This window comes from Oryctolagus cuniculus, chromosome 13, assembly GCF_964237555.1.
Source record: "Oryctolagus cuniculus chromosome 13, mOryCun1.1, whole genome shotgun sequence".
Classification (NCBI taxonomy): Eukaryota; Metazoa; Chordata; class Mammalia; order Lagomorpha; family Leporidae; genus Oryctolagus; species Oryctolagus cuniculus.
This window is the reverse complement of record NC_091444.1, coordinates 71,107,126-71,119,922: the sequence shown is the minus strand read 5'-3', so window position 1 is coordinate 71,119,922 and position 12,797 is coordinate 71,107,126. Positions and strand designations below refer to the sequence as shown.

Sequence of the window (12,797 nt, the reverse complement as noted above, 5' to 3'; positions counted from 1 at the left end):
TTTAAAACTTTAAACAACAGAGGTACTTTAAAACATAGAAAAGAAAGCTATTCCTTATCCTTGATACCTGACAATCAGCTGGAACCACACAGTGGACAGTTTCTTACCTGCTGTTTATTGCCTTTTCTTGTTAACATGACAAATGGCATGGTGTCTGTGGACTCTGCCTCTCCTTCCCCACCACCAAGTGGGGGACCTTTCTTCAGCTGGCTTTTGAGATGCAAAGGAATTGCAACATCAAGTTGGTGCACTTTAACAGATTCTCCACTTCGTTGCTTAAAGACAGAAATTAAGATTCACATAAATACTCTAAGCTACACAAGGATATACATAAATATAAATTACAAGCAATTTATTCAGTGCTTTCCTAAAATATCACAATCCTAAAGCTGGAGATCGTTTCTCAAACACAGGCGGACCAAGGGAGTATTTCTCCTGACTAACCTCAGAAGACTTGGAAGGAACCATGTAATCTGGCTCATGCTCATTGCTCCAAGCCTCTCCAAAGCATACAATGTCACATGTCCTATACAGGTTCCCTGTCCCACAAATACATTTTTTTTTTACCTTTTATTTAATGAATATAAATTTCCAAAGTACGACTCATGGGTTACAATGGCTTCCCCCCCCATACCGTCCCTCCCACCCACAACCCTCCCCTTTCCCACTCCCTCTCCCCTTCCATTCACATCAAGATTCATTTTCGATTATCTTAATATACAGAAGATCAGCTTAGTATACCTTAAGTAAGGATTTCAACAGTTTGCTCCCACACAGAAACATAAAGTGAAAAATAATAGATGATTTTTTTTAAATGATGATGAAATCAGATCAGACCTATTGTCATGTTTAATCCCAGTGAGAGTCAAGTTGGGAATTGCCACAAATACATTTTTATTCATCTTCACAGCACACATCTTCCCAACACGTCGCAATGCTCTGTTAATCAGTTTGACTCCTCTATCCTTTAGGGGTGATCCCTTTTCGTAGTGCTCCCACACACTCCTTTACTATATTCAATAGTGAATGCATTCAATAGCCATTCTGACTACCAACCCATTTTGGAGGGCTGGTAATACCAATTTTTTTTTATTTATTTGACAGAGTTAGACAGTGAGAGAGAGAGACAGAGAAAGGTCTTCCTTCCGTTGGTTCACCCCTCAAATCGGCGGGTGCCGCACCGATCCGAAGCCAGGAGCTTCTTCCTGGTCTCCCATGTGGGTGCGGGGGCCCAAGCACTTAGGCCATCCTCCACTGGCCTCCCAGGCCACAGTAGAGAGCTGGACTGGAAGAGGAGCAACTGGGACTAGAACTGGCTCCCATATGGGATGCCAGCACTGCAGGCGGAGGATTAACCAAGTGAGCCATGGCACCAGTCTGGTATATAAATTTTTTAAAACATTTTTACACTGAAATTTTTTGACCAATTAATTAAACGAATTTTCAGTGAAGATTTACCATGTGTTAGGCTTGGAGATCATAATATTAAAAAGACTTAGTGTCTACCTTCAAAGAACTCATAAACTTGTTAAGTAATATAGATATATAAACCTATTACCTATGATACAAGAGAAGATGTACCACCTGACTAGAGGAGGGAGTGACCATCTGTGCCTGGTTGGAAGTGGGTGAGTAGAGATTTCACAAAAGGTTGATTAGAAATGGGACATTTGAGAATGTTAAAGACATAATATGACCTCTTTAAAACAGATGGTAGAAAAGCAGTCTAGGGTAAAGAGGGAATTTAAGCAGGAAAAGAACAGATTCAAATGTCAAGGACAGGAAATCACATGGTGAGTTTAGGGACTTATAAACAGTTATCTATGTCTGATATATAGCAGAATATGATTCCTCAAAGCTAGGCAGGTAATGCTGAAAGGCATTGGAGGTTTTGAAATTGCTCTACCACCTATGTAGCATTTTGATACTGGCCTTATATTTGCCAGACTTGTAAATCTGTAAATCAAGTAAAATGTTTAAGAGGTTTGTTTTTATTGTTTTTTAAACTCTATTCTATTTCATTAGAATGTGCTTAAAGTCCTCTCATAGAGATTCATAAGGTATTTATAAACTAAAATTTGAAAGAATGTTAGAAAAATCTTTTTTTTTTTTTTAAAAAGAAGCTTCCAATTCCACTTTTTTTTAATTTGACAGATAGAATTACAGACGGTGAGGCCGGCGCCGCGGCTCACTAAGCTAATCCTCCGCCTGTGGCGCCGGTACCCCAGGTTCTAGTCCTGGTTGGGGCGCCGGATTCTGTCCCAGTTGCTCCTCCTCCAGTCCAGCTCTTGACTGTGGCCCGGGAAGGCAGTGGAGGATGGCCCAAGTCCTTGGGCCCTGCACCCACATAGGAGACCAGGAGGAAGCACCTGGCCTCTGGTAGCGGCCACTTGGGGGGTGAACCAACGGAAAAAGGAAGACCTTTCTCTCTGCTTCTCTAACTCTGCCTGTCAAAAAAAAAAAAAAAAAAAAAAAAAAAAAAAAAGAATTACAAACAGTGAGAGAGACAGAGAAAGGTCTTCCCTCTGTTGGTTCACTCCCCAAACAGACGCGACGGATGGAGCTGCACCTATCCGAAGCCAGGTGCTCTTCCTGGTCTCCCACACAGGTGCAGGGGCCCAAGGATTTGGGCCATCCTTCATTGCCTTCCCAGGCCACAGCAGAGAGCTGGACTGGAAGAGGAGTTACCGGGACTAGAACTGGTACCCGTATGGGATGCCGGCGCTGCAAGCGGAGGATTAACCTAGTGAGCCATGGCGCCAGCACCCAGAAAAATCTTGATTTGAAAACTATGTTTTCGGGCCGGCGCCGCGGCTCACTAGGCTAATCCTCCGCCTAGCGGCGCCGGCACACCGGGTTCTAGTCCCGGTTGGGGCGCCGGATTCTGTCCCGGTTGCCCCTCTTCCAGGCTAGCTCTCTGCTGTGGCCAGGGAGTGCAGTGGAGGATGGCCCAGTTGCTTGGGCCCTGCACCCCATGGGAGACCAGGAAAAGCACCTGGCTCCTGGCTCCTGCCATCGGATCAGCGCGGTGCGCCGGCCGCAGCGGCCATTGGAGGGTGAACCAACAGCAAAAGGAAGACCTTTCTCTCTGTCTCTCTCTCTCACTGTCCACTCTGCCTGTAAAAAAAAAAAAAAAGAAAGAAAACTATGTTTTCTTCTGATCACAAAATTAACATAGTCTCTTTTTAAAATATTTAAATACAAAAATGTATTATTAAGTGTGTCCATACTAATTCCTCTAGCTATCTCTGTCTCACCCCAAAGATGCAACAACTGTTAACAGTGTAGTATGTTCTCTCACATATACTAATGCATATATACCCAAGCAGCCACTGTACATACTGTTCTACATTAAACACACATATTTTTCTTCTTTTTAATCCTATGCCATGGGCATCTTTCTATTTGAGTATATATTGAGCTAATTAAATGCCTACATCCTTATTTAATTGTCCCTAACTGAAAGCTGAGGACCTTTTTTTCCCTATTATAAGCAAGGTCACATCTCTGAACATTTAACTGTATAAAGGAAAGAACCAAACTGGGGTACATCTTTAGATGAAACGGCATGCCTATTTAATAGGTTTACCAAATTTCCCTCCCCAAAGGCCAGAATGATTCTCAGTGACCAAATGTAGATGTTCACTCACACACAAAAACACACTGTGAATTACTACATTCTAATAGCTGTTGATCTGATATGTGAAAAAGGCTCGTTTACCTAAATGTGTGTATCATTTGATTACCAGTGAGCTTTAGCATGATTCTGCCAATAATTTTTCATTCAATTAAAAAACTGGGACATTTATCTTTCCCATTAGTCCAGAGGATCACTTGCTACAACTTAATACCATGCAGCCTCAAGAAAGTTTCTTGCCTTTTCAAAGTCTCCTAAAAAATGGGAGTACTAATAGCATTTGATGGCTTTGATGGTACTGTGTAAACGGGCCTAAACCACTTTGACTCAGAGGCCAATGGCCAACAGATTTGCAATTTATTCTGTTGTTGAAATAAAACTGAAATCCAGTTTTATTTTTGCTTACTATTTGTTGAATCCAGCTTTACTTGTTTACTATTTTCTCCAACTGATTCAAAATATTATCTTTATACTATTGACTCACCATGTTTTATATCTATTTTAGATTCTCAAACTGTTTTATCAATCTCTCTATTCTTATACCAAAATAATTATGTAAGTTTAAAATGTGTCAGTATCTTGTAAAACTTTTCAGCCATCATTTTACAGAAATGTCTTAGCTATTTTGCTATTTCTTACAGATGATTTTAAGACTTATCTTAAATTTGTTCTGCATCCATGTCCCTGTTCATCTCTTTTCCCTGAGGGAGAAAAAAATTCTCCCAGTAGGACATAATTGAGATTGCACTAAGTTTAAGGACCTGAATTACGAAGATTTAGTATCTCTACAATACAGCATCTTCCTAAGACAACGTCACTAAAACAAAGAGAGCTACATAGCTGTTCACTTTCAGTATCTGATGTTAAGAAATTAGGGCATGGAGCTGCTGTTGTGGTACAGCAGGTTAAGCTGCCACCTGCAGTGTCAGCATCTCCAACAGGCACTGGTTCGAGTCCCAGTTCCACTTCCAAAGTAGAAGGCAGCAGAGGATGGCCCAGGTGCTTGGGTCACTGCACCCACGTGGGAGACCAGGAAGAATCCCCTGGCTCCCGGCTTTGGCCTGGCCCAGCTCTGGCCTTGTGGCCATTTGGAGAGTGAACCAGTGGATGGAAGACTTCTCTGCCTCTGCCCCTTCCTCTTCCTCTAACTCCACCTTTCAAATATTTATTCAAATAAATAAATATTTTAAAAAAATAGAAAGTAGGGCCTAATACAGGATTAGGTTTTTCTCTCTCTTTTTTTTTAAAGATGTATTTTATTTATTTGAAAGTCAGAGTTACACAAAGAGAGAAGGAGAGACAGAGAAGTATGTCTTCAATCTGATGGTTCACTCTTCAAATGGCCACAACAGCTGGAGCTGCGCTGATCCGAAGCCAGGAGCCAGGAGCTTCTTGCAGGTCTCCCATACGGGTGCAGGGGTCCAAGGACTTGGGCCATCTTTACTGCTTTCCTAGGCCATAGCAGAGAGCTGGATTGGAAGTGGAGCAGCCAGGACTAGAACCAATGCCCATATGTGATGCTGGCACTGCAGGCGGTGGCTTTACCCACTATGCCACAGTGCTGGCCTCTAGGTTTTTCTCTTTAGCACAATAAGCATCTCCTGAAAAAGGAATGTTCAAACTAACTTCCCCTCTGACATTTTCCAGTACTTACAGCTTGCTTATCACATACCTGCAAAAGCAACAATCACTGGACCATATCAAAGCCTCCTACTCTTTTGACTGCAGCAGCTTTACTACCATGTTACTAAATGCTGAGATTCCGCAAGCTTCAATCCTTTATGTGTGTCTCTTCCCCTTCATACCTTACACCTTTACTTCCATGGTTTTAACTATGTTCTGCCTACCACTTTCAACACTCCACACATCTCTGGTATGCAAATATTTCCATTTTGACATCTCACACGTTTCTCAAACTTCATAGGGCCAAAGTGGAACTCTTGCTCACTCTTTTCTTTCCAGTCCTGCACAACAGACACTGGCCCAAACTAGAAAACTATCAACCGGGGGCTGGCGCTACGGTGCAGCGGGTTAAAGCCCTGGCCTGAAGTGCCAGCATCCCACATGGGCACCGGTTCTAGTCCTGGCTGCTCCTCTTCCAATCCAGCTCTTTGCTACAGCCTGGGAAAGCAGTAGAAGATGGCCCAAGTCCTTGGGCCGCTGTACGCACAAGAGAGACCCAGAAGAAGCTCCTGGCTCCTGGCTTCGGATGGGTGCAGCTCCGTCCGTTGCAGCCAAATGGGGAGTAAACCAGTGGATAGAAGACCTCTCTGTCTCTACCTCTCTCTGTAACTTTTTCAAATAAATAAAATAATTTTTTTTAAAAAAAGAAAACTATCAACCTCAAACCCTATACACCCAATAGCCAATCAAGAACCGAATCAATCCAGTTCAATTCTATCTCCCAATGGCTTTCAAATTCAGACTTCTCTCCATGTTTCCTGCCACCTGACAGATGACCATTTCTCGCTCCTGGACTACCATGACGGCGTTTTATCCAGGCTCCCTGCTTTTCGATTTTGCCCCTGTCCAATCAGCTCCATGTTGGACTGTGTCCCTCCAAAAGGGTCCCAATGACAATTTCTATTCTAATGCTGTACCACCCTCCCACAGACTATGTTCCAGTAACACTACCCTTCTTTTAGTTTGTCTAATACAAGTTCTTTTCTGCCTCAGGGTCTCTGACACATTGTTGCCACATTCCTCTAATTTTTCACATGGATGGCTCAGTTTTACCTGTGTTGTTTAAAATACATAACCTCAGAGATACATTCCTTTTCTATCTACCAAAGCATTATATTCTCAGCATTTACTACAATTTGAAATTATGTACTTGTTCAGTTGTTGATGAGTACAATGTCTGTTTTGTTTACTGCTCTATACCCAGGCTCTTGCATCCTGTGGTACACACAGTAGTTGTTCAAAAAATATTTGCTAAATAAATGACTGGCTGAGTAAATAAAATGGCTACTGACTCATGTGAAATAGGAAAAGCTATACTACGTAAACTATGTATTTTCTCAAGGGGATTTAGTGATGGTTTATTTAATGACTTGGGCTTCTAAATGATAAAAATGTAAGATTATTTCACAAATTAAGAGCTTTTTGGAAATATGAAAAAAACTAATATAGGAAGGAAGAAGTGGATAGACCTTAAAGGTAATTTGTGTTTGGTCATAACTTTGGCTTTAGTAGCATCAAATAAAGTGAAATCCACTATTTCTTCCCTAAAGGCTTAGTCCGTTAGCATGTAACTGTGACCCTAACGATCTGCCATTTCTTTCCTTTTAGTAAAACTCAAAAGTTAGCTATATCAAGTATCTTCATTCTTTCCTCTACTATTCTTCACTGACCACCCCAATGGTGGTATGCATCTCACCATTCCAAAAAAAGCAGTTTCCTCAAGACATCAAAGGGTTTAGTGATAGCTACAGGGTCCAGTGTTGTGGTGTAGCAGGTTAAGCAGCCATCTGGTATGTCAGCATTTGCTGTGAGAACTGGCTCCACTTCCGATCCAGTTCCCTCTAATGTGCCTGGGAAAGTAGTAGAATATGGCCCAAATGCTGGCGAACCCTCACCCACATGGGAGACTGAATGGAGTTCCAGGCTCTTGGGTTCAGCTTGGTCAAGACCTGACCATCATGGCCACTTGGTGAGTAAATCAGCAGATGGAAAATCTCTGTTTCTCCCATTCTAACTCTACTTTTCAAAAAAAAAAAAAAAAAAAAAGTGGTGCCGGTGCAGTAGAGGATGGCCCAAGTCCTTGGGCCCCTGCACCCGTGTGGGAGACCTGCAAGAAGCTCCTAGCTCCTGGCTTCGGACTGGCGCAGCTCCAGCCGTTGTAGCCATATGGGGGAGTGAACCAGAGGATGGAAGATCTCTCTCTTTCTTTGTCTCTCTCTCTGCCGCTGCTTCTCTGTAACTATGTCTTTGAAATAAATAAATCTTCAAAAAAAAAAAAAAAAAAAATTGGCCAGCGCCACACAGTTCACTTGGCTAATCCTCCGCCTGGCTGCTCCATTTCCCATCTGGCTCTCTGCTATGGCCTGGGAAATCAGTGAAGGATGGCCTGGAAAGCAGTGGAGGAAAAGCCTCTGCGCCCACATGGGAGACCCAGGGGAGTCTCCTAGCTCCTGGCTTCGGATCGGCACAGCTCCGGCCGTTGCAGCCATTTGGGGAGTGAGCCATCAGACAGAAGACCTCTCTCTCTCTGTGTAACTCTGAGTTTCAAATAAATAAATAAATCTTCAAGAAAAAAAGAAAAAATATTACTACAAAATACTGTTAATTTAAAAAAAAATTTTTAAATAAAGTTTAGTTCATTATAGTATGAATATTACACTAAATTTTAAAAAATATTAAATAACAAATATTTCTGTTTGCATATAAGCTATTAACATAATAAATATCCCTAAATGTTTATGTTCTGCAAAGTTTGGCTACTAACGTACTGCAAGAAAAAGGTCTTAGAAATGATGAGATAGGGGGCCAGCGCTGTGGCACAGTGGGTTAATACCTTGGCCTGAAGCGCCAGCATCCCATATGGGCATCAGTTCTAGTCCTGGCTGCTCCACTTCTGATCCAGCTCTCTGCTATGGCTTGAGATAGCAGTGAAAGATGGCCCAAGTCTTTGGGCCCCTGCACCCATGTGAGAGACCTGGAGGAGGCTCCTGGCTCCTGGCTTCAGATCTGCTCACCTCCAGCAGATCAATTGTGGTCAATTGGCGAGTGAACCATCGGATGGAAGACCTCTCTCTCTCTCTCTCTCTACCTCTCTCTGTGTAACTAGAGACAGAACTCAAGAGAGAAAAGATGGAGGCTAGTACAATAAAATTCCTCTGTTCTATGTCTTGTATTTCCTACAGATCCTCCCAGACCACCTCAAAGAACAGGCAAAAGGCATTTGGGATGCAAGACCTACTGACAGTCACCAGGTACACAAACTTTCAAAACCTGCTGCAAAAGCAAATGTTTACATGAGACCCTCATATTAATCAGAATTTCATGTTAGCCACATTGTATTGAGAAAATCTTTCAAACAGAACATGTAATACCTGAAGATTTTCTAGCATCATTTTATCCAGAGCTTGAATAAAGTCCTCATCTTCTACACAAGGCACGTGCTTCAGTCCACCTCCTTTAATCATTACCTCCTTATTCAAATAAAACAAAAACAGCAAAATCAGATCAGAAATTTAAACTGAAACGTTTCATATGGCAGAACCTTTTTATATTAACGACCAGTTCAACATAACTCAAGGAATAAGTGAGTAAAATACACAACATTATTAAAGGTCGAAAAACTTGTTAATAAGGAAAATGACTGGGAAAAATACATTGAAAATACATGCATTTCCAAACATTGTTCTTTCAATAATGAAAAAACTTCAGTGGCTAAAATCCAAGTACTATGAAAATGCTGCACAATTTCATAATGTGAATTTTTTAGCCATACGTACAGTATTCTCTTCATCAGTTTCATTCTCCTTATTGGAATCTGTAAGGTAATCTGTATTCTCTTCTTCCTCTTCTTCTCCCTCATCATCATCATTATCAGAACCTTCCTGAAATCGGTTAATATTAGAAGATTAAAACACTTTGAAAAAGGCTACTATGTACATTTTTTTTTTTTTTTGACAGGCAGAGTTAGACAGTGAGAGAGAGAGAGACAGAGAGAAAGGTCTTCCTTCTGTTGGTTCACCCCCCAAATGGCCGCTATGGCCAGCGCACTGTGCCAATCTGAGGCTGGGAGCCAGGTGCTTCCTCTTGGTCTCCCATGCGGGTGCAGGGCCCAAGCACTTGGGCCATCCTCCACCGCACTCCCGGGCCATAGCAGAGAGCTGGACTGGAAGAGGAGCAACCGGGAAAGAATCCGGCGCCCCAAGCGGGACTAGAATCTGGTTGCTGGTGCCACAGGCAGAGGATTACCCAAATGAGCCACGGTGCTGGCTCAAGGCTACCGTATTTTACATGTCTTAAAAAAGTTTAAAAATGCACATGTAATTATTTATTATGTGGCAGGCATTTTGCACAGATGTTGCCACTTGGAACAACACATCACATATCACACACCTGGGTTAAAGTTCTAAAAATACTTCTGAGTCTAACTTGGTGCTAATTCGTAACCCAGTAGGCAACAGGTGGTGGCTCAAGCACTTTGGTCCCTGTCATCCACACAAGACACCTGGATTGAGTTCCAGGCTCCTTGGCTTTAGCCTGGCCCTTCTCCAACTGCTGTTGTAGGCACTGGGGGAAAGAACGAGCAGATACAAGATCTCTCTATGTAGGTCTGTTTCTCAAATTAATGAATAAAAGTTAAAAAAAAAGAGAGAAAAAGCAATAGAATTTTTAAAAATTTTATGATTCTTCAGTTTCACTCTTTTAGGTAGTTTGCTTACCACAGTGGAGTAAAGTGAGCTGGCAAAAGATTTACCATACATGTCAGTATTAAAAAAACCCATTGTACAAATTGTAGAATTTTCTAGAAGAGTTTAAGTCTAGTCTTTCAGTTGAACATCCTTCATTGCTTTTATTAATGTACAACCAACTTTATTTAATAACTATCTTTCTTTAACAAATTTCTCCTCTTTACACTTGAAGAATAGTCATGGAAAATAGTGTTCATAGGGTGGCAGAAGAAGTAAACTATTCCAATCTCATTTCTCTTAAAGTAAATCACTTTCCGGCCGGCGCCGCGGCTCACTAGGCTAATCCTCCGCCTAGCGGCGCCGGCACACCGGGTTCTAGTCCCGGTCGGGGCGCCAGACTCTGTCCCGGTTGCCCCTCTTCCAGGCTAGCTCTCTGCTGTGGCCAGGGAGTGCAGTGGAGGATGGCCCAGGTGCTTGGGCCCTGCACCCCATGGGAGACCAGGAAAAGCACCTGGCTCCTGGCTCCTGACATCGGATCAGCGCGGTGCGCCGGCCGCGGCGGCCATTGGAGGGTGAACCAACGGCAAAGGAAGACCTTTCTCTCTGTCTCTCTCTCTCTCACTATCCACTCTGCCTGTCAAAAAAATAAATTAATTAAAAAAAAAAAAAAAAAGTAAATCACTTCCAAACACAGGCATATGGATCCTCCAATTAAACATTCTGCTTGCCTGTCTAATACTCAGCAAACAGACTATACAGCATGTAAAAATATTCAGTCGTCAACAGGAAACATAGGCAAAGGTTACAAATGGCGTAACTCTCAAAATTATAAGCGTTCAAGTTTGAAAAGGAGGAAATACATTTAGAGGGGAAAATATAACTATAACATCTCGTAGCTCAACAAAGAAGAATTTATAAAATGAGTATTCTTTAATGCCACATTTACCAAGAATGCTGGATTAGATCTTGCCCAATGGCAAAATTCAAAGACAACCAACCATAAGATTAGTTTGAAAACACAAAATGGAAATACTTTCTCATTTCCCTTTGCTGTTCATACAAGCCTTAGTAAGTCAATTTAAATTGTATTACTGACTGTTTCTAGGGCAACCTTATTTTGAAAAGAAAGCAATATAATCTCTATTATACTAAAACAAATTACATATTTCAGTTCTAAATTTTCATTCATTAATATTTACTTTAAGGTTAGAGTTCTAAGGTTGGAAAGAAAAGCAGCAGCAAATAATCTAAATACTTAAAGTGCATTTCTTTTGGGGCTGGTGTTGTGGCATAGTAGGTTAAGCCTCCACCTGCAATGCCGACTTCCCATACGGTCACTGGTTCAAGACCCAGCTGCTCCACTTTCCATCTAGCTTCCTGCTGATGGCCCTGGGAAAGCAGCAGAACATGGTCCAAGTGCTTGGGTTTCTGCACCCACATAGGAGACCTGAAAGAATCTCTAAGCTCCTGGCTTCGGCATGGCCTAGCCCCAAACATTGTGGCCATTTGGGGAGTAAACCAGTGGATGGAAAAATTTCTCTCTCTCCTCCTTTCTCTAACTCTGACTTTCAAATAAATAAATGAATCTTTAAAAAATAAAAGTACATTTATTTTGCTTGTAAATACAAACCCATTATAAAAACCAAACATTACTGACTAGCCTACCTTTTCACATTCATTATATACTAATATCAAAGCTATCTGCTATGCAGTCAATTCATACAAAAAGTTCAATTACAGTTATAGATATTCAGAGTTGAAGAAAACACAGCTTTACTGCCTTAAATTATTAGGCCTGTTTTTCTTTAATTATAAATGGAGTTTAAAAAGTATGCAACTTTTTTTAAACATAGAGAGGAAGATTTTTCTTGCTCTAGTTCATTTCCCAGGTGCCCACAACAGATGGGAGCTGAACCAGGCCAAAGTCAAGAGTCTAGAATTCCATCCGGGTCTCCCATATGAATGCCAGAAACCCAATTGCTGTCTCCTAGGCTCATTATCAGGAAGCTATATCAGAAGCGGAGGAGCCAGGACTTAAACCAACACTCCTAAAGGATGTTTTTAATCTGCTGAGCCACAACACCTACCCCTAAATAGAACTCTTACCAAAAAAATAATAATAATAAATCCAGGGGCTGCCATTGTAGTGGAGTGGGTGGAGTGGGTAAAGTTGCCATTTATGGCACCAGCATCCCACATGGGTACCAGTTTGAATCCTGACTGCTCCACTTCTGATCCAGCTCCCTGCTGTTGTGCCTGGGAGGGTAGTGGAAGATGGCTCAAATACTTGGACCCCTGTACCCAAGTGGGAGACCGGGAAGAAGCTCCTGGCTCCTGGCTTCGGCCTGGACTGTCCCTGGCCATTTTGCAGCCATTTGGGGAGTGAACCAGTGGAAGGAAAATCTCTGTCTCTCTCTCTCTGTAACTCTGCTTTTCAAATCAATCAATCTTAAAAAAAATCCATTTATTAATTTCTATAAACAATACTCCTTGAAACAACATGTACTTGCTAAATATTTACTCTATTTACTCACAGAAAAAATTTTCATACAAATTTAAATTTCTTTTACTACCTAAAGAGTTCTTATTCCATCTTTAATTCCAAAAATTTATTTAATATATTGCCCTTGGAAGAGGACAATATATTACCAGATTAAATATATATATATATATATCAGATATAAACGGATACTATACTTGATCTTAGCCAAAAGGCTAAGAGGCAATTCTATTCCTACCCTTACTCATCCTATTTAAACTTTATTTTTTAACACAATAAATATACATACATG

General features: G+C 41.5%; 1 protein-coding gene and 1 pseudogene across 5 annotated transcripts in view; both read right to left on the bottom strand.

Annotated features, from left to right (window-relative positions):
• Positions 1–12,797, bottom strand: part of UPF2 (UPF2 regulator of nonsense mediated mRNA decay) — a 132,784-nt gene that overhangs the window by 18,185 nt on the left and 101,802 nt on the right. For all 5 annotated transcript variants that reach the window (XM_008268086.4, XM_008268084.4, XM_070055726.1 and 2 more), the window contains exons 17-19: positions 9,097–9,201; positions 8,692–8,790; positions 108–275 (exon numbers count right to left, since the gene is read on the bottom strand). In XM_008268086.4, coding sequence (XP_008266308.1) covers positions 108–275; positions 8,692–8,790; positions 9,097–9,201 — 372 coding nt within the window. The remainder of the gene's footprint in view (positions 1–107; positions 276–8,691; positions 8,791–9,096; positions 9,202–12,797) is intronic.
• Positions 12,622–12,732, bottom strand: LOC127483649 (U2 spliceosomal RNA; annotated as a pseudogene).